At 41.3% G+C, this 21,604-nt stretch overlaps 1 protein-coding gene across 1 annotated transcript in view; it reads right to left on the bottom strand.

Annotated features, from left to right (window-relative positions):
* Window positions 1-7,414: 7,414 nt before the first annotated feature.
* The window catches only part of eipr1 (EARP complex and GARP complex interacting protein 1), a 41,220-nt gene continuing 27,030 nt past the window's right edge, over window positions 7,415-21,604 (bottom strand). Inside the window, exons 7-9 of the mRNA XM_044046868.1 lie at window positions 14,875-15,042; window positions 11,384-11,551; window positions 7,415-7,837 (exon numbers count right to left, since the gene is read on the bottom strand). Of these exons, the coding sequence (XP_043902803.1) occupies window positions 7,663-7,837; window positions 11,384-11,551; window positions 14,875-15,042 (511 nt within the window). The 3' untranslated portion in view covers window positions 7,415-7,662. The remainder of the gene's footprint in view (window positions 7,838-11,383; window positions 11,552-14,874; window positions 15,043-21,604) is intronic.

Raw genomic sequence — 21,604 nt, 5'->3', positions numbered from 1 at the left:
CTTTGACTCCACAACATTTCCTCTAACTCTCTTTGTTGCTCGTTACTACAAAATAAAATCAGAAGAAGAAGAGTTGGTATTATGGTCTGTATTTATATAGAGCTTTTCTAGTCCAGATGAGCTGCTTTACACTTTACTGTTTTCACCCATTCACACGCGTCTTGCTCAAGGACACAGACAAGCAGAGCCAGGAATTAAACCCACAACCTTCCAGTTGAAAGACAACTCACCTTACCACTGAGCCACCATGGCTCAATCCTAACTCTTTTAATACTTTTATTTCTACAGTACATTTTGTATCAGAATATGTCTTTTGATATTTAACTTTTACTTTTAAGTAATATTATAAATAAATGACTTTTTCTGGTAAGATACTGTGATTAGTGAGTGGAAAACTAAATTTTAACATATTTCAAATTAGACATGCATCTGATTAGATACTTTTTTGTGTTGATTCATTGATCCTGAATCCTGAATCTAATCCAAACTTATTTCATTTAAAATGCACTTAAAAAACCCCCAACACGGTCGATTCCCAGTGTACATTCAAACCTTTAAAGACATAAAACACGGGCACAGAATCCCATCTACAAAAAATCAGACAAAACTAAGATGAGCCAAAAACTAACCGTGTATTAAGATGATATTCAAACACAGGCGGTGATGGGCTCAGTCTAATGTCTGCAGTTTGGCAGCAGCAGCTGTGGACGCCCCACATACTGTGAGTCATAATCTCATTTTCAGGAGCAGACTGCAAAAGAACACAAGGCAGGTGAAGGCCCGGTCACATTAGGAAATAATAGAACAAATAATTCAATGACACTAAAATAAGGAAATGAAAAAAAAAAGACAAATTCTGCTTTTAACACAAGATCAGAGTGGATACAATCTAAAATGGATGCCCCCTCACTGAGAGCCTTTTTCACCACATAATAAAGAATGACACACCAGATGCTAGAAATAATATTCACTTACAATCAGTCGTCGTATTCAAAATCCACCTTTCATTTGCATTCAAGCCTTTGAGGTGTATGGCAATGACTAAATTGGTTTTAATGGATTTCATGGGGCGCCGCTTGTGCGTTCTTTGATTGACAAAAAAGGGTCTGCGGGTTGCCACCGCCCCCCCGCTCCCACTCTGTCCCCGAGCCACGCACCATTGATCAAACACATACAAACTGTCACTCTGTATTGCCAGGTCGCTGGTGATGGACTTACCAGTCACTTCAATCATTAGTCAATCAGCCACACACTGAAGCATGAGGATACAGTTGCATCCATCTTTATTTGGCTGGAGTTGAAAGACAGTCCTTGAAAAGTGTGAATGCACTGAACGACTGTGACAACAAACACAAACACAGATGATGAACTATGAACTTTACTAATTCAACTGTCTACTGCACAAACACCTGCTGCAATCCAGTAACATAGAACCAGGAAAGTCCTTCAAGGTTGAACTTTAACAAACTTTACCTCAAAATGTCCATCTGGACTTCTTTTTGCTTATTTTAATCATAAAATGGGCCAGAAAAAGTGCTTTTGTCCATTTTTCCAGTATAACTTTCAGTATAATGTATTTAAAAACAACAACATTTGTTTGAGTCCACAAACAGGCCGAATACACTTGGTGTTAAAGGGTTAACAACACATTAAACAGCACAAAAAAACACACTACAAACTACTTTAACTAATTCAACTGTCCAGTGCACTGGCACAAACACCTGCTGCAGTCCAATATGTAACCTATGCGACCTGTGATGTCCTTCAACGGCAAATGGCTCTCAATCTCCACGGACACGCCACGAGGGCAAAAGGGTGCATGTCCATTCTGGACGTGAGAAATGAGCACAATTACAGCTTTTGAGAGGTAATTATATGTGCATTGCGGTGGCAGAGGCCCATAAATAATCAACGCTGAATCCACCCCGTGTGCTTGTTCGTTAATTGAAGAACAATGAGGCGGGAGAGGGAGGCGGGGCCCCCGCGTCAAACTGTGACAGTGCCCTGTCTGTTGAGGACACTTTCACCCCCAGAAGAAAGGAAGGTCGGTCAAACGGGACACGGCTGAATGATATCATGGACCAAGGCAACTACTCTGCAAATGAGTGACTCGAACAGCAAAGAAGAGAAGGAAACATTGAAGTACTCATGTTTGTAACTGGATACTTACAGTAATGTTGATAATGTTGCTTTCATCATGTGATCATTCTGCGCCGCTGATGCAGAGACACATTCCAACACCATCTGGTAATAAAAAAATGAAATTAAATGAAATTAAATTAAATTAAATAATGAAACCAATACTGGGACAGTTATGTATGTGTGTGAGTGTGTGCATGAACACTGGAAGAAGTGGTGCTATCCACACACACACACACACACACACATTGACTGCAAAAGCAAACACCTGGCTGATAATAATAAAATAGTAATATTAATGATAATAACAATAAAAATAATCACAACATGACTGAGGGACCGTGGTGGATAACATAGATTATGAAGACAACACATAATAATAATCAGTGTTTTTTGACTGAGGGGCCTCATTCCAATACTGGGATGCAAATCTGTATGTTTTAATACATGAAGTAGGAAAAATTAACATCCATTCTAGTTTATTTAAAGAAGTCTGAATACAGAACTCTTTTTTTATTTCAGTGATGGCTTAATAGTCTCTGATTGCCCCTTCTAAAAGCACTTTATCTTCTCCTGTGATGCGATGGTAAATAAGTAGCTCAGGGCACACAGAGGTTTCCTGTTGTCAGTGTTAAGTAGCTATCCGTGCTCGCTCCGAGCTAACATCAAAAGTGAAGGCACCATGTTTCATCAGGGGCTTCCGACGCTACTGAGCTAAGAGCTTAACACCGAGCACACTGCAGCTCAGGTGCAAGTAGGTGAACATGTAACAGAATGTTGTTTTGGGTTTTCTTTGCTCCCTTGTATAGTAAATCCTCGCCCGTTCAAAATAGTTTATTTTTAGTCCTGCGCGAGCTCTGTGCGCTGCTAAATGTCAACGCTGCAGGAGATATTCAGATCGTGTGCAATGTAAAAAATAATAATAATAATAATGATACTGTTTTACAAGTGTTTTACACTCTGACATGAAATGAATGATTAATACTGAAGCATCAGTGTGTGAACAGCATGTTAGCGTTGTCGCTGCACACAGATTCATCTGACGCTGCAGAAATGACGTTAGAAAATGTTTTTATACTGTGCACAAGTTTGCTCTTGTCACAATTTACTGTACATTATGATGTGAAACGGGTCTTGATTTAATTTGCCGTCTATAAACGGTGGGTTCCCCCATATAAAAAGTTTATGAAACACTGATGGAGTCAGTAAAATCTCAGTTAAAAGGGAAACTAGTAACTAAAGCTGTCAAATAAAGTGGAGGGCGGAACATTTTAAAGATAAAGTAGCACAAAACTTGAGAAAATCTACTCAGTTGAATCAGTAATCGTTACAGACGCCAGCAGTGGTTATACACCTCCAACTTTTTGTCCTCACATACACACAGTGGGTGGAATACGTGACCTCTGACCCCTGTTGCAACTTTCATTTCATTTCATGACTTGCCTCCAGCTCAGAAGTTAAGTAAAATAAGTTGTGTTATAAAAACATATTCACCAAAGATTGGAACAAAAATTGCTGGATGTGTATAATTCTGGAAAGTTATAACCTCTCACTCACACACACACACACCTCTAAAATCTTTAACTTACCTTTCATGGTGGTGGTGTTTTGTTGGGCGCCCTCTTCAGGACCTCCTGTGATCGGTCACTCTTTCCTTTCCTTTCCTTGTCTTCATTCCTTCCTTCCTTCCTTCCTCCTTTTTCATGCAGACATGTTTGTGCATAATCCTCATTTCAAGAGGTCATATAAATTCTCCTCCATGCAAATGAGTCCAACTCTCTGAGGTAATAATCACCTACACACACACACACACACACAAACACAAACACCCCAGGTGGCTCCATATTGCATCGGCGACATGAATAAATGATTAAATGAAATCAAATTTTTTGGTTTTTTTTTATTTCATTTCCTCGGCAGCTCAATCCAATCCCGCCTCCGCTGTTTGAGGACGACACCTGGATGACCCTGAAGACAATACACCGACACTTTAGATTACAGAAAAGCACTGGTACGATATTTCTGATGTTTCGTGAAGGAAACAAAGCAGCATTTGTTTTATTTACAGTGATTGACAATGTAAAGAATGAATAAATAGAGAATTCATTCCCACTGTCTGAGTTTCTTAGATGCAAAGGTCTTAATAACTATTCCACATCTAAAAATCAGATATCCCCCCCACACACTTACCATGAGTCACGTGAGGTTGGTCAGTCACTGTGAAGCCGCCTCCTCCTCCTCCTCCCGACTCACTCAGGTGACGCTAACGGCTAAGCTAACAGGTACTTTGCCATCTCTGGTGTAGAATCTGAAATATTTCCATGTGAGGATTTGGCATGGAGGGCAAGCTTTAGTCACAGTGCCTTCTGTTGGGCCACGTGGTAACTACGTAACAGGACGATGCACTTCTAGGCTGTACATTTTGAATTTTACAATTTGAGTTTGAAATATCCACATTTTTATCATCCCCATAGTCACATGTATTGTATATTCAAGTAATGGCTGCCTCTGTTACTTGGGGATAAACAACTTTCTTTGCAGCCGCATCAATATTTTACTCATTTCCTCTCAGTTTCATGCAAGTCCCATCCCAGACGAGCACCATCTGCCACAACAACACTGTCATCTCTTATTCCTGGTCAAGGGTCGAGACCTGAGGTGGACAGGCATGTAAAGTTCACAGTCACGAGGTCTTTCAGGTGACACACACACACACACACACACACTCTCAGAGATTTCATATCAGGGTACTGCCACATCCAATTTAAACACTTTTAAATACCTCTATATTGACGTGTAGAATAAGGTTTACATACAAGAGCATTACAATAACAAATATAAGGATATAATGGAGAAAAATGTATAAAGTAGTGTGTGCTATAGATGCTTACAGTACAGCTGCCACTGGCAAACATCAAATATCTATTTTATGGGGTTATCAAAAGCCACTGTGAATTTCAAGGGCATTTTGGCCCCAGGCCCAGCTCTAATATCTGATCTATGATTATAGTTATGATTTAAGATGTTTTAAACAATGTAATTGTACATAGTAATGCATCAAACGGCTTATTTTTAAAATGAAAGGCCTCACTCATATAGTAATAAACTCAGTGAGACTCTAGTATTTCACTATAATAGCGATGACAACGATGATAGTGTGTAATAGAGCAGGGCCGCAACTAAGAGACCCGTCACTGTCACCGTGATGAACAAGAGGTAAACCGGAAGCATGTTTCAAATGTGTGGATTGTTTTTAAATTTGCAGATTAAATTTGTCACAGGATTACAAACTGGAAATGTTCTTTTTTTTCTTCCTTCTCGTAAAGTTATACTTATATTAATCCCTTAGGGAAATTCTTTCTCTGCATTTAACCCGTCCTCTAATAGGAACCTGGGGAGCGATGGGGGTTGGGTACCTTGCTCGGGGGAACCTCCAACCCTCTGATGTAGTGGGGACTCGAACCGGCAACAAGCCAAGTTCCCTTTCGACTTGGCCATGGCACATACAGCTAACTTGAGCACAGAGACTAGACACACCAGGGAGGCAGGGGTGAGACACATCAGGGCGGGGCAGACAACAGGAACAGGAAGCAAAACTCAACAAGGTACACACAAGGAAACAACTTCAGACAGAAGTAAAAAAGGAAGTCGAGAAAACAGAACAAATGTCCAACAAAAGGTGCCCAGATAAATCCAGGGAGGGGTCGTGACAGAAAAGGGAACGTACAACCAATAAATGCTTGGTCGTGACGATGATGGGTAAAGTAAATCATCACAGTAAATGACACAATAATCCAACTTTTGTAGATGACAGAAATGCTGCGCTTTGGTTTTTTGGTTCAACCGCTCGTTGTGCACATATTATTGTTGGCTGTAGGATGTAATGTACAGTATATGCCTCATAAGGATATATAGCAGCGTGCTGGGTGTTCATAATGTCAGCAATAAAATGTGTCCAGTCTCCGCATCGACTATCGATGCATCATACTTAGTGTAATTTGTCTGGGGCAAGGTTTCAGGAATACTAAAGAGTCGCCACCATCGATTCACATGCAAATACTCTGCTCTTATTGGTGGTAGATTGACTGATTGGTCACTCGGCCGCATTCATATCGGCTGCTGGGTTTTCTGTACGCGGTGAAAACACTGAGAACATCACACTCCTCCAGATTCACCCTGCATCTACACTCAATATAACTCAACTCAGGGTTACAAGGGCCGGGTGTGTTTATGGCTCATTGTGTGTGTGTGTGTGAGGAGCTTCAGTGATTACACTACCAAATATTCTCCACTAAACTTGGTGCTGGTGTGAGTGTGTATAGATCCAGGCTCAGACTGTCACTATCAAGCAGCCTCAACACAGAGTCAATTAAACATTGACTGATCCAGTCTTTCCAAATGTACGACTGCCTGCCGTCTATATTATATATTATTATGTGTATATTAAATATATCAGCCGGCCAGACTGAATTAGAAGACGACACCTGGACCTCAACATGAACATCTCATTTATTCTGTTTCGTTCATTTAATTCTTCCAGTGATTTTCTTGTCATTATGGTAAGCGCAGTCGATTAAATAATAAACAAAAATAATCACAGAGACTCATTGCAGTCTGAACAAAACCAATTGGAAAAGGTCAAACTTATAACGAGGCCCAGGCTGAAAATGACCCGATATATCGTTGAGGACTGAGGACGTTCATTTGTTTGAATTATTTCTTTCATTCGTCTTCCTTTTTAATACGTGGCTTCACTGAAATATTCATTAAGTCTCCATCGCTTGTCCTGCAGAGAGAGGCAGTCCCAGCAGACACTGGGTGAGCGGCGGGGTACGCCCTGAAAATGTCAGCGCCGCTCTATCACAGGACAGAGACAGAACATTCACACCGATGATCAGTTTGGAGTCGAACAGTCAAATAGTCATTGGACAGTGGGTAAAAAGAACCTTTACACACCAACATACAACCCTTTGTTTCCATTAGTGGCAGCATTAGCTCTGACAGAACACTTGTTGATCATATTAAACCGTGTATACAATGTGGATGTAGTTTTCTGGACAATTTGAATGAAGGTCTATGGGAAAATAAGCCTATTTCTCACTTGAGGAGTGAGAAATCTGCAATAACACCTATAGTTTATAAATCATTACTAACATTAAGTCACGACAAATACAATAAAAAAAGGTCAGTCAGCAGCACATCAACGACAACAATTAAGATTATATATATATATCCAACATTAAAGAATAACACCATGTCAAACTTTAACCCAGAGTGTTTTTCCTTCCTTACTTTAATCGACATAATCAGAACAAATGTTTGTTTACAAGACTTCATATGAACTTCAGTGTATTTACATCACACACACTGAAGAGTTTGAGGACGACCTACTGAGATATCATGGAATGTGAAAAGGTAGTGAAAGACATGCACAGATGTGCGGCTGTCTCGCGTCTTCTTCTCTCTCACCGCACACACACACACACACACACACACACGGATCACCTGTCCCTCCCTTCCCTCTCAGAGCAGGATGCGGTATTTGAGGGCGCGCGGGACCCTGTTGATGACGAGGCGTCCGTCGTAGCTGAGCGAGGCGAAGAGCCAGGGATCGGCCGACGACCACTCTGCCGCGTACACGCTGTCCTCGTGCTCCTCGTAGGTGGACACCACGCTGTCCTTCAGGGGCTCCTTGCTCCTGGGTCACACGGGGAACACACAGACGACACGAGGAGGTGAAGAAAGCATCACATGGTGCAGACTTACTTTGAGCAGGGGCGGGTGGGGGCAAGAAGCGTTTATGCTGTCCGTCTGTCGTCACATAGTGAGTCGTGTGGAGCTCAATCAGCATCGTGGGCACTCATTTGTCAGTGGTCAGGCTGAATGGTCAACGCCCGAAGACAGAATCAAGTAAAAATGTGTGCTTTCTTTAAACCAGGGGTCTCAAACTGAACGTTTGAATGTCTAATTTGGTCAGTAGAGAGAAAAAATAGTCAAACTTTGAGAAAAAGACATCTTAGTAATAATATTTATATATTATTTCACATCATTTCAAAATAAAAGTGTCTGTTTGGATATGTAATGATAAAAAGTTCACAATATAAATGTATTTCTTGATGTAAATTGAATATAACATACAGAAATTGGCGGGCCGCAGGTTTGAGACCACTGCTTTCAACGTTTCTTTACAGGCAGGCTTATATTTGGGTATTATCAGCCATGTTCACTCTGAAAATGAGCACAGATATTCAGGCTTCTACAATTTTTGTCTCCTTTGTGTTGTTGGCCAGACAAAACACTCGGTAGCCTGCTGAGGACCAGAGAACATTAGCTTTGTTTATTCACAGTCGTCCTCCCAGCTTTTCACAACACAGACAATTCTCCCCACCGAAGAATTACCATCCAGCATTATTGCCATTCCTAAGTTCTCCAAAAACAACTGTGGGAAGTCGTCCGCAGGGAAAACGGTGACGTATATATTTGGATTTATTCTACACATTAACTATTTCACACAGAGAGAAGCTGCAACCCTGTAATAAAAACTCCCCAAGTGCTTGATTCAATGTGGAAGGGAAGAAAGGAAGGAAGGAAGGGAAGGAGGGAGGGAGGAAGGAAGGATGTTGATGAATTTTTTAGGTTTGTACAGATTTAATAGTGCACAGTGCATTGTAAGCTGGTTCGCTCCTTCAGGCAGTTGTAAAGTAACTGTGGCCTTATGAGCGCAGTACGGTTCATTCAATTAAAAAAAAAAAAAAACGCAAAAAAACGACAAAGAAGAGACTTGTTGTGTTCAGTATTTGAATGCTGCCGCCGTCTAAGCTTGGGCGATATTCTGGGATGGACCCACTTCAAATACTGAACATGAAACAGTTACCTGTATCTCTCAACTCATCCACTCTTTTTCCTCCTTCTCCTTCTTTGCGTTCTTCGTTGGCAAAGTAAGCTCCGTCTTCAAACCATGAAATGCTATGCTGTGATTGGTTTGTCATTTCAGGGCGCTGAAACATGACCCTTGGCTAAAACACAGAGATTCATTCTCAGGCGGAAAAAAAACCCAAACTTTTTTTTAAAGTGATTTTTCACTTTTCCAAACAACTCCTGGGTAGTTTTACTCAATTTCTGCCAGTAAAACCTCCTAAATGTTACACGCCGCAGTCAGAGAGCAGTCCAAACAGTGGAGGACTGGCGCTCAGGTAATGTGGAGTGGACACGTACTGTACATACAAGAGGGGTCGATAACGATAGTGGAGGGGTTGGAGCTAAAGCTGAGTGCTGGTGATTAGGAAGGAGAGTTGATAATTGTAGTCGAGAGTCAGTCATTGAGTGTGAGAGCTGGTAGTTAAGGATGAGAGGGAGAACGGGACATTTGGAAAGCACTGCATGGTAACCAGTGCAGATGATAATATCTGTGCCCCTGCATGTAACGGAGAGAAACTGCTGTCGTGTTTGGACCGTAATCCTTCTTTAAACTTGTGTCATCACGAGTGTCAAGCACAGGAACCAAAGGGTTCAAGCAGCCAGCTTTAATCTCAGGAGGACTAATAAGTAACCCAGTGAGCGGGGTCAACACATGCAGCATGTTTCTGCTTCGTTAGTAACCTAAAACACTAGAAACATTCAAGTGCACAACTCCTCGCGAATATTAATACGGCTGAATGTCATGACGATATGATCCCAAAGTGAATAAAGAGAACAATGAAGAATTACTGAGATTATTCATAGATCGCCGTTTAAGAGTATAAAACCACATTCATGTGAATGATGGTTATAAACATTAATGACTGCACCACTCAATTACAAATGACACTCAATAGTCAGTTTATTAGGTACGACTAACGCGAGAACGAACGCAGTATAACACGACTGTCCTCTCGTAAATCCAGCCTTCATAAACGTTTTAATGTTGAGATTGTGTTAAAGAGGTCTTCGTCAGCTCTTTGATCATCTGCGCTGGTGTTGTGTTAAACGCAGAGGTGTGCTGTTCACTCAACCCTCGTTGATTGAAACGAGGTGCAAAGCGGTGATGGGAACAGATGTCAACGCAACAAAACTCACAACAGCACCCGAGAATACAGTTATTATACAGTTCCTAATAAACAGAGAAGCGAGGGTTGTGTTAAATAATTGTGAGCATGAACAAATCTCCCGAAGCAAAACAAACGACAACTCAGGACTCTTACGGTTTATTTTCATCTTCATGTTTTGACTAAGTATTCTGCTGCTGGGCACGCCCGTGTTATCCTGGTACATTGTTACTACTTACTTGTCTTTGGCTCATCATTCTGATAAACCTCAATAAACAGTACTTTGTTCTGCAGTGCACCTGAATGGAATATTTTATTTAACGTTAAAGTTTTACTCCCATTGCTGCAAGAAAGCTGTAAGTTAGTCTTTTTTTTTTTACTTGGGGAGTTTATTAGTAGACTCGCTGGACTTTACACTATTAAAAAAACCTAAATAATGTCCCTTTAAGTTTTTTGCTGCTCACAAACGGACAGACACAGCCAACGATGTCATTTCGTCTTCAAAATCTTCAGAAAATCACTATTTTGATGACATTATGATCAAAATCCAACACTATATTCAGGATCCAACAGCTGTCGCTGGGAATAAGACTGAATCAAAATGACAGTGTTTCATTATTGATGATTTAGTTACACATTAAAGTGACCATCTGTAATATTCTTACCATTTTCAGTGACCTCATAAACAAGCAGATGATAATCAAGCATCAAGTCAAGCAACATGTACACTTTTACATATTAACTAACACTTCAGTATAGGTGAAGATTCACCAGTGAAAAGAGTCATTTTCAGCATTTACTAATTCAAAAGCAGCGCCCCCTGGTGGCCGTGTAAATGACAGTAATCTGGTCTTCACTGAGGTTTCCACTGGCCGGTTTCCTTCGTGGTTAAACATTGTACTTTTGTGTGGGATCAACTCCTACGTTAGACTTTTACACACGCTCATTTTTACTAATTAAAATACTCCTGAGAAATACCGGACTGGTGCACTTGAAACGCACCTATAGGTCATATTCTGACGACTTATCTATGGGTCCTCTGCTGTGGACGACAGGTTGGATAAAGTATTTGCAGAAGAGCTCGATCACAGCTGCACAAAGGAAAACTCAAGCTGTTCTTCTTCAAAACTTAATGATGTTGTAGATACAAAACCAGCTGTGGCTACATATTTAATCCCTGTGAAGCACTTCCCTCCCTCTCTGGCCCAAATTACACTTACTTGTCGTCCTGGTGGTTGTCGTCCCCGTCGCTGAGCTCGTCGTCGTCCACCAAGTGTCCAAATGGCTCGGAGGAGATGGACACCATGTTGGAGAGGATGAGGCGGCTGTCACTGCTGGCCGTCAACACCAGCTGGTCATGGCTGTGGTTGTAGCGGACGCTCCACACCCTGGGACGCAAAACGGGTACATTAACAGACGTGCATTCAACGCAGCCATAATGTGGGGAAGACGCAATGTGGGGGACATTTTCCAGGCAGGGAGTCCATCGCCGCCGCTAATGTGTCTTCTGTTGTTCCAGAGAGAGCGTGGGCGAAGGGAAGCAGATATCATCGGCTCACGAATGCACGGGAATCGTGTGAAAAACATTCGCACATCGCAGCATATGTCGACTCTGTATGTAAAGGCAGACCACACACGCTGACACGCACACACGCAGAGAAACTGCTGGCAGGAAATGCAGCATTCACACAGAGGACTAAGCCTTATGTGGTTTGCATTCAGACGCCAGTGATGGGAATTTGGGATCTCACATATCTATATTTGGGCTTCATTCAAATGAGTTGATGATCATAATAATTATAAACGCCCTGATCCGGTTTTTATTTGTTGGTTATTAGAGATTTTTTCAATTCCAATTGTTTGTCACCTTTCCTCCCGACGCGTCTCCGTTTTTCTGATTCTTGCTTGATTTCTTCCTCTCCCTTTCTCCCCCCTCCTCTCTCTCTCTCTCTCTCTCTCTCTGTCTGTCTGTCTGTGAGCCCCGGGCACAGCTCAGAGTGCAGTCCCAGTTCCCTCACAGGGAGGGATTGAGGGATAACCGAGGCTGTTGACAGAAAATCAGCCTTGGCCACGCCGTTCCCTGTGCTCCTCTAATCCGCTTCCCTGCTAAAAAATAGTCCCTAATACCCCCAGCAGCCCCGAGGCCATATCCTGACTGTGCTCTGAAACAAAACGGGCGTGCACTATAAACACGCTCACTTCCAAACACCCACATATACATGACATGTATATGCATCACACCAAAGATAAGTGCACAGATGGGACACAATGCATATGCATCATAACAACGCTTGAATGCATATAGAGACAGATATAGAGATGTAAAACAGAGGGAAAGGATATAGATTACAGGGTGGCACACACACACACACACACACACACACAGATCTCCAGCTATCTACAGTTATGGATACGTTTGCCAAGTCTATCTTTCTTTTGGAGATAACAACTGTTCTACTGTGTGTGTGTGTGTCTCACAGACCAGACTGTGTTTCCATATAGAGCTGAAATGATTAATCGATTCATCAAATCCATGATTAAAACAAGATTTCCGATTGTTTAAGCTTATTCAATGTGAATATTTTTTTAATTTCTGTGCTCTGGATAACAAATAAATCATTAGAAGTGAATCATTTTGGTTTGTGGACAAAATAAGACATTTGAGAACATCATCATGTCCAGGTCTGACGAACACCGATCAACATTTTTATAAATAATCGACAGATTAATCGATGATGAAAATAATCGTTAGTTGCAGCTCTAGTTGCACACACACACACACACACACACACACACACATGCCTCTGCAGTGATCTGCCCTCACACGCCCGGAGCGTCACAGAGCAGGACTGCGCCACGTTCACCCCACTGTGATTCAATCCTCCCCGACAAAATGAGGAGCGCCCTATTTAATTAGTAATTGGTATATTACTACTTTTTCAGTGCACCAGCACCAGTCGGGGCATTTCATTAGTTAGGAGATAAAGCCATTAATAAAACTAGAAAGCAATCAACAGCGAAGTCAACAGAGTCGTCAAGTTTATCATTAACGTCGGTGCATTTTCCTCAATGTGCCTGAATTATCCTCTAATGCCGAGGCATTTCGTTCATTATGGAAATCAATTTTTTTTTTTTTCCCCAGGTTCAAATAGTCAAAGAGATAAATGGCTCAGGAATATCTCTTGTCAACGTATACCCTATACAATAAAAGGTTCAGATAAAACGTTACAGCCTCCAATAACTCCCCCAATAAAGGTTCACACTTGAGCTTCCCAGCATTAAAACTTTAAAATCAGAGTGTCTCTTTAAAGGAATCCATAATACGCATCGTTTCGACTCTATAGCACTTTTGTGACTCACTTCTAGTGGCAAACAGGGGTAAGATAGATGTGACTGATTAACACAGCTGGACTTTTATTATTATTAATAAAAGGAAAACAACAAAACAAAAACCCTCTTTCCAGAACCAGATATTATTATTATTATTATTATTATTATCATTAATAACCGTTATTCCCAGCGTTCCACAGAGCATAGACTGTGAACATTGGATTTCTTTGTTAATTCCAAGGACTCATGTGGCAAAATTGAACACCATCTATTGTATGTAACAGCATTTTAGGACTTTTAGGACCTTTTGGAGGCCTTCACGGGTTAGAGAGAGAAGGCAGAGAAGCTGCCTTGCTTGAATCATCGGAGCTTTTAAGAGACACAAATTTTATTTAATCTATTACTTACCGCTAACGGATAAATCAGATGGAAAACACTGGTTTGCTCTTTTTCTGCTTGCCACACATGACCTGCAGATGAAGAGCGGAGCCAGAACGCCAAGCGGGGAGAAAGAATTCCACTTGCATTTTTGAAAATAATCCAAAATGATAACTAGTCGGAGCCGAGCCCACAGCTTTACAGGGTTAGATCATTATACTCTATGGAGCATTAAAGTTACTCTTCAAAGGAATTAAAGGCCTGAGATCTAGAGTCAGGCAGACTGACTGTCTCTATATCTTTGACGAATTAGAGTATTTTCAGATGAGCCTCTAACCTCAATATCCTGCTGTAAGCTGCAGTGTGGAAGGGTTTTTGTTATCGTTGATGTTATTATTCGGCATCAGTTTGATCTTCATGAACAGAGATACGATGTAATATATAATATATGAGTATACTCATCTGAAAGACCTGAGCGAGGGAGCGTTTGAGTGTATGCAGCAGCAGCAGCAGCAGCACCAGGCAGGAGCAAGAGGAGTTTATCCCATCAAACTGAGGAGAATTCACTTCAGAAACCTTTCCTGGGCACTTCTTGATGTTTGTAGCCTCCTAACTTGACTAACGCAGTGTTGTTGTTGTTGCCTCCTTCTGACTTGACGTCAAATAAATCCCTAATTTCGTACTAAACAAATATTTGTTACTATTTCAAAAGGTACACACTAGAGTTTTAACAGGAAATACAAACAATTATGGAATGAACCAATCTGGAGTGGAAGGTCTTGGAATGATCCTTATTCTCAGGTTGTAAATCTGACACTGCTAAACGTCACTTTCTGTCCCCAGTTTGGCTCCGCCCACAAAACTGCTGTCCACAAATACAAAAGAAATCAATTGGCAGTCAGTGTGACGCAGAAACTTGAATCAGGTTCTGTGTTTCAAGGCCAGTGCTAACTCGTCTACCCGAGTCTCTCACCCTCACATTCCTGCTTTACAATTCACTGACCAGTGCGAGTGCTCCTCCAGGGTCTTGACAGGCTCCTGGACATTGCGGACATCCCAGAACTTGACCTTGCAGTCGTCTCCACAGCTGGCCAGGTAGTACTGACGGTTGGGGTTGAAGTCCAGGTCACGCACCAGCTGGCCATGAGCATTCTCTATACAGTAGATCTGACTGGAGAGGAGAAGGAGAGAGAGGGAGGGAAGGAGGTGACGGTCCAGATGATTGAAAAGAGGGGAAAGTAGAGGGTAAGAAAAGGGATTAGAATGAAGAGAGAGAGAGAGAGGTGTGGGGCACAGGACAGAACGACAAAAGGAGATATGAGAGAATGATTCACAGCGTTCACACAAGTGAAAGCATTCCCTTGCTAAATCAAAGACTCCTCTACGTCTGTGTCTATCAGTGAAGGCCAGGGTCAATAAAGAAGCAGACACCAGTGGTGGTAAATTATAAAAGGAAACTCTCATATCCACACAGCCTTGAGTTCTTTTTTTTTTTGTTGAGTGAAGTTAAGCAGAATGACAGGAGGAGAAAAAACTCTCTTCGTCTCCCATACGTTCACATTTTCCTTGACAAAAGCTTTTCTGGTCACTTTAAATGTATATTTTAAAAGAAATAAACTCTGTTCATGTGGCGTTTTCAAGAACCAAATTTGATTGAAAACTATGAACGACGTCGTTCATACAAAAAAAGAAATCACAGGAAATTATCACCCTACGCTACACTTTCTCTCAACTCTGCCGAGTGTTTAAATATCTTTTAGCACTTTGTAAACTCTGCACTTATCAACTTCATTTCCATACACAGCTGGCAGATATTTTAAGTTATTAAGGCAGTGATCAACCCACCGCCTCCTACAAAAAAAACCTAACAATTTAGCACATCTTATATAAAAAAATTATTTCTCTAGAAAATTTGACTAAATGTTACTGGCTGGTAATCCCACGCAGCTCATAAACAACTAACTAAATAAATACATAAATAAAAATAAGAATAATCTATCAACGTAGTTCTAAAACAATACTGTGTAGAGACGCCACTTTGCATGTGGCTCTGCCATTACTATGGTGACAGGTAGGAAATAAATGAATGCTCAATGACTGCGTTGCATGGATACTGTTGGAGGTGGGAAGGAAGAAGTTATTCTTTCCTGAAAATAATAATGTGACACTGGTTATGACTGGTTTTGAATATAAGGACCTACTCAATATGGATGTAAATAAGACTTATTTAGTTTAGGGGCATCACCTGCAACCAGGCTGATATTGAACAATACCATCTGTCAATCACACTGGCATTCATTCATACATATGTGCTGTGCTCTAAACATGCTATTAAATACGACCCAAACCTAGTGACTGAGACATACTCACCAAGTTTTGAATCAAGAAAAAAAATACCAGCTCATTTTCTCCTCTTTTTGTAATCATCAAAGTCGCCCCCTGGTGGCTATTCGATACACTTTTAACTTCAGGAGGAGCGCAGAAGAATATCCATTATGCACATTAAACAGTCTCTGGTCCCACATTTGATCACGAGCAAGCTACAAAAGCTACAAAGTCGTGTACTTTTGCCGCAGCACAGAAGGAGATGGAACAACAGGCATAAGAAAGGACACATAACAAGCCAGTGTGATGACTTCATGACCTGTGAGTGGCTTCATCTGCACGAGCAGCCACAGCAAAGACAGGCACTGCATCTGAGAGAGTACATATGTATGTGTATATATATATATATATATATACATATATATATATGTATATACATATATATATACATATATACATATATATATATATATATATATATATATATATATACATATACATACAGTATATATATGTACATATGGGCCTTAAAGGATGTTATAAAAGTACATTCCCCACCAATGATACCAATGATACATAACCTTTTACTTCAGCAGCTATTCCAACATTTTTTAAATACAAATGGAGACGCAAGACACATCCAGTGACAAAAGCTACCGAAATTAAGTCAATTGACACAAATGAAACGATGTTTTCCAACTATAAATACCATGATAATAATAGGAGAGCTGATTATTTTCATAATCGATTAATCTGGTGATTATTTTCTCGATTAATCGTTTGGTCCATAAAATATCAGAAAACCTTAAAGAATATTGATCGGTGTTTGTCAAACCCGGAAATGATGATGTCCTCAAATGTCTTGTTTTGTCCACAAACCAAAATGATTCACTTTTAATGATTTCTTTGTTCTCCACAGCAAAGAAATGAAGAAAATATTCACATTTAAGAAGCTTAAACAATCGGAAATCTGGTTTTAATCATGAAAAAAGCTTCAAACCGATTAATCGATTATCAAAATAGCTGTCGATTAATTGAGTAATCGATTAATAGATTAATTGTTTCAGCTCTAAATAATAATAGCTTCTTTTTTTTTTAACTTAACTACATGATGGCCCACACCCTTTAACATTGTTATTATCCAGCTACTTGGTAATTACTATATAAATAGGTGGCTATTACCATAATACACCTTCTTATTAGTACACTGTTAGTGTACTTGGATGCAAAGTGTTACTATTACTAATATTAGATGGCAGTATATAAGTCAAACAACGGGGATTGAAAGAATTAAATTGAATTACCATAAACTGGTAATTCATTTGATCTACGTCTCTCCCGCGACCATTAATGCAACATGGAACTGTCACATGAGTACGAGTTTCTCTTCATTTCCTCTCCAGACTAGCCTACCAGAGCTGAGTTTGGCACAGTTTTGCTCAGCAGAGTGGAACGCCACAGCGTTATAGCCCAGCTGGATGCCAGCAGCAGCTAGCCAGCGAGCTAGTCACCCCGCTGATCACGTTAGGCAATTAACATGCTAATTAAAAATCTCATTAAAATAAGGGAGGTAAAAGAGAATGACCTGGGGCAGACCGCTGGGCTTCAATTAGGTCAAGACAACTCCGGGACTGCGTGTGACACTGAGTGTGTGTGTGTGTGTGTGTGCGTGCTGGTGCTGGACTGTGACACTGGTGACAGCATATGGAGCCTGACAGAAAATGTCAAATAACAAGTGAGAGCCTGCTCTTCATGCAGTGAGGAGACAAATGAGTGCACATATATATAAACCATATTAAACTTTTGTTTCTTGCTTCTTCACAACAGGGTCTGACCATCTTCCTTACAAATGTGGCAACAAATGCAGCAAATAAACAAAAGAACGCCTTCGACAGCTGATTGTCTTGTAGCCTTGGTGCCTCGGTTAATTCCAAACCGAGTCCGTGTTGTGAGTCATGTCATTAATGGGCATTTCACAGCTACAAGTGACCAGAATGTAACCAGCAGTGAATGAAACATTCAAGCCATTACCTCAGAATTTCTCAGGTAAATGTCCATGTGTGTAATATCTGGTCTGATTACAATGTGTCCTTGGGCAACACACTAAACCCCACACTGCTCCTGACTGAATAAGTGAACAATGAGTGATAGAAAACGGGTGTAAATGGCAAAAGTGCAGCGTAAAGCAGCTTTGTTGTGGTCATCAAGACTAGAAAAGCGCTAGAACAGATTCTGATGATGCCGGAGTCTGATTGTGCAAAAACACGATGACTACACCCCGGCACGACGTGCCAGCCTTCAGCGGATTCTCCAACCCCATGATACACGATGTCTGTGGTCAAACTCCAGTGGCGGTTTGTATTTTTCTTGCGCCTCATTGAACCTATAACTCTGTGTTTTGCCTGTGAGTCAAGTTCACCGTCTCCAGCTCACGCCGATAACTCTGCCACACTCAAATGTCGCCTCGAGCTCAGCATCACGCAACTCCACGACCTAAAATCTAAAAAAAAAACACACTACTGTTGAACTGTGGCAGAAGCATCTCATCAGAGTCTTACAACATTTGGCTTTAATGAAGTGTTTGAGAAATGATTTTCATCAGGGTGATCTATAGATATTCTCTATAAAAGTTACTTTATCATACATTTTGGCTCCTAGACGATTTATGTGAAGCAGCATATTCAGGGATATTTATTTATTCACTGCAGTAATGAGGCGTGGTTTTAAGGAACGTAATATTTCACAGAAGAGAATAAATACATAATATACATCTAAATAAACAAAAACACACACTTGTAAACTTAACAGCGTTCTAATCTGACTCCACTTAGAAGTTTTGGCGAACTTCGATTTCACTCAAAATCGCAATTTTGTGTCTAATTTTAAAGCTGGTGAACATGATTTATTTACAGTGCTCCCTCGCTCGCTCCCTCCCACACTCCCTCCCTCCCTCCCGCTCCCTCTCCTGAGTGTGACTCTGAGGTAAAAGGCGTGACCCCAGGCTGTGGAGTGGCTGGTGTTCAACCCGGCCCGCCGTGGAATGGGACGCGCCCACCGCGTGAAAAGGAAATGGAGCAGGAAATTGGGTTAGTTTCGCTCATTCCCTCTCTGGTGTCTCTGTGCAATCCCCTCCTCAAACACACACACACACACACACACACACACACACACACACAGAAACACTCACTCATGAGCTCCCTTGGCATAGGGCTAATAGTGCAGAGACCTGGGACGCTTTGTATGTGTGTGTGTGTGTGTGTGTGTGTGTTTGTGTTTTTTATGAGTGCGGAGGATTAGAGCTGTGGCCGGACTAAGCCACCAAACACACACACACATCTAAAGTCATCCAGCCAGTGTATGATGGGGGTCGATGAAGGAACATAGGAGCTATTACACACACGGTTAGGTGCAAACAGAAAATAATATAAACTGCATTCTTTAAAATACAGATATATCTGTAAATAGAGAAGAAGATACTGTAGAAGTGTGTAAGAGGGACACACACACACACACACACACACACACACACACACACACACACACACACACACACACACACACACACACACACACACACACACACACACACACACACACACACACACACACACACACACACACACACACACACACACACACACACACACACACACCTGCCTGGCTTAGTCTGGGTGATAAATCTCCACTGAGGGATGGGGACAGAACACAGACACTCACAGTCTCATACACACACACACACACACACACACACACACCACCACACAATCTCTCTCTCTCTCTCTCTCTCTCGCTACCTCACACACACACACGTCTCTGTTTCTATGACAACTGCTGTGGGGAGCGAGGGGGAGAAAAGAAAAATCGAAAGAGGAGAGCAATCATTTCATCGCTGATCAAAATTAAAGCCTGGCTTTGAGATGGAGCTGGCAAAGAAAGATGCGAGAGGGAGAGAGGCAGGTAGAGGGAAGGAGAGTGGGAGGGAAAGAGGAAGGGAAGGAGAAGTCTGCCATGAATAAGAAAGAATCACTACATCAACAGCAAATGGTGCATGGCGTCCTCACAAAGGAGTTGAAGGCAAACGATAAAGCCAAAAGGCGTAAATATATAATTGTGTAAGATGTCCTCTGTAATGATTCTGCTGCAAAAACCAAGGTGTCTGAATTCTCTGTGGGGGAGGGTTTCTTCCTGTAAAGTTTGAGGGACGAGGTAAAGACATTCAGACTCTCCAAACTCTAAAAAGGTCAAACCTGTAAAGAATCTCCTTCACACAGAGTTTGTCTATACCATTCATTCATTCATCGTACCAGTTTGTTCGTTGACACTTTACATTTTTTAAAAGTCTAAAACATCCATTGTGTGTGGAAGTTTGGGGTTCTGCCCCCGCTCCTTGATGGATTGGGGGCATTTACATTCCACCAGCCCCAGCCAGTCTTATCACTTATCAGGGCTGTGTTCCTCATCAACAACCCCATTTTGACTCCAAGTTTAAAGGGTAAGGAAACGGTGAGTGGACTGAATACACACTCGCACAGCAGTTATTCTTTAAACATAGACTGTGACTGTTATTAGTCTTGTTATTTTAAAATGGAACAATATTACAATGACAAACAAGGCCTGATGAGGAAGACCTCTTTTCTTGCTTCTGTAAAAGACTGTACTTTCAACCTTGGCATGAAACTAATGCCAGGTTATTTTACGGCGAATAGATGTCCCAATTTGCACAGGACTGTCCTGGTTTCAAAGCCAGATGTCTCGTATCCCAAAATACAGAATGGAACACTGATCTGTTACAAGCTCGAGTCACACGCAAACATCATAAACTACGATGCAGGAAACTCCGAAGCTGTTGGAGTCTTTTCATAACAACACCAAATGAAATGATCAGACTCCCTCCATGGTGTACACCGTGTTGTATAAGGTAAGTGACTAGGTAGTTGTGCTCGGTCGTAGCAGACCTCTGCAGACATGTGTGTGCTGGAGCCACCTTTTCAAATAATGACTTGTTTCAAGTCCTGGTTTTTATGCAAACCAGGACCCGTGGGTTGACGCCATAAATCTTACGATGTTGGTTTTTTATTCTTTAATTTCGAGGTCTGTATAAGGTCATGAATACACCATTATGAGAGTTATTGTATGATGTCTAGTTCACGTCTACTGTGGGGGAGGCAGGAGTGGGAGCACATGAAAAGGTTACAGATGATTGATTTGACAGGAGCAGGGTTCAAAAGGTCATCCTCAAAGCAACAGTGGCACATGGAAGACCACTATTTCAAAAGGAGCTGACATCTTTTGCATAAGGGCTCGAATTTGAATGCAAAATCCGATATTCCTAATAGACAACACTTTTTGCATAATGGTTCTATATTTGAATACGTGAATAAAATATGATGCAAAAAGGCTTTTGAATA

This window comes from Solea senegalensis, linkage group LG16 (assembly GCF_019176455.1).
Source record: "Solea senegalensis isolate Sse05_10M linkage group LG16, IFAPA_SoseM_1, whole genome shotgun sequence".
NCBI lineage: Eukaryota > Metazoa > Chordata > Actinopteri > Pleuronectiformes > Soleidae > Solea > Solea senegalensis.
This window is presented reverse-complemented; position numbering and strand designations above follow the sequence as displayed.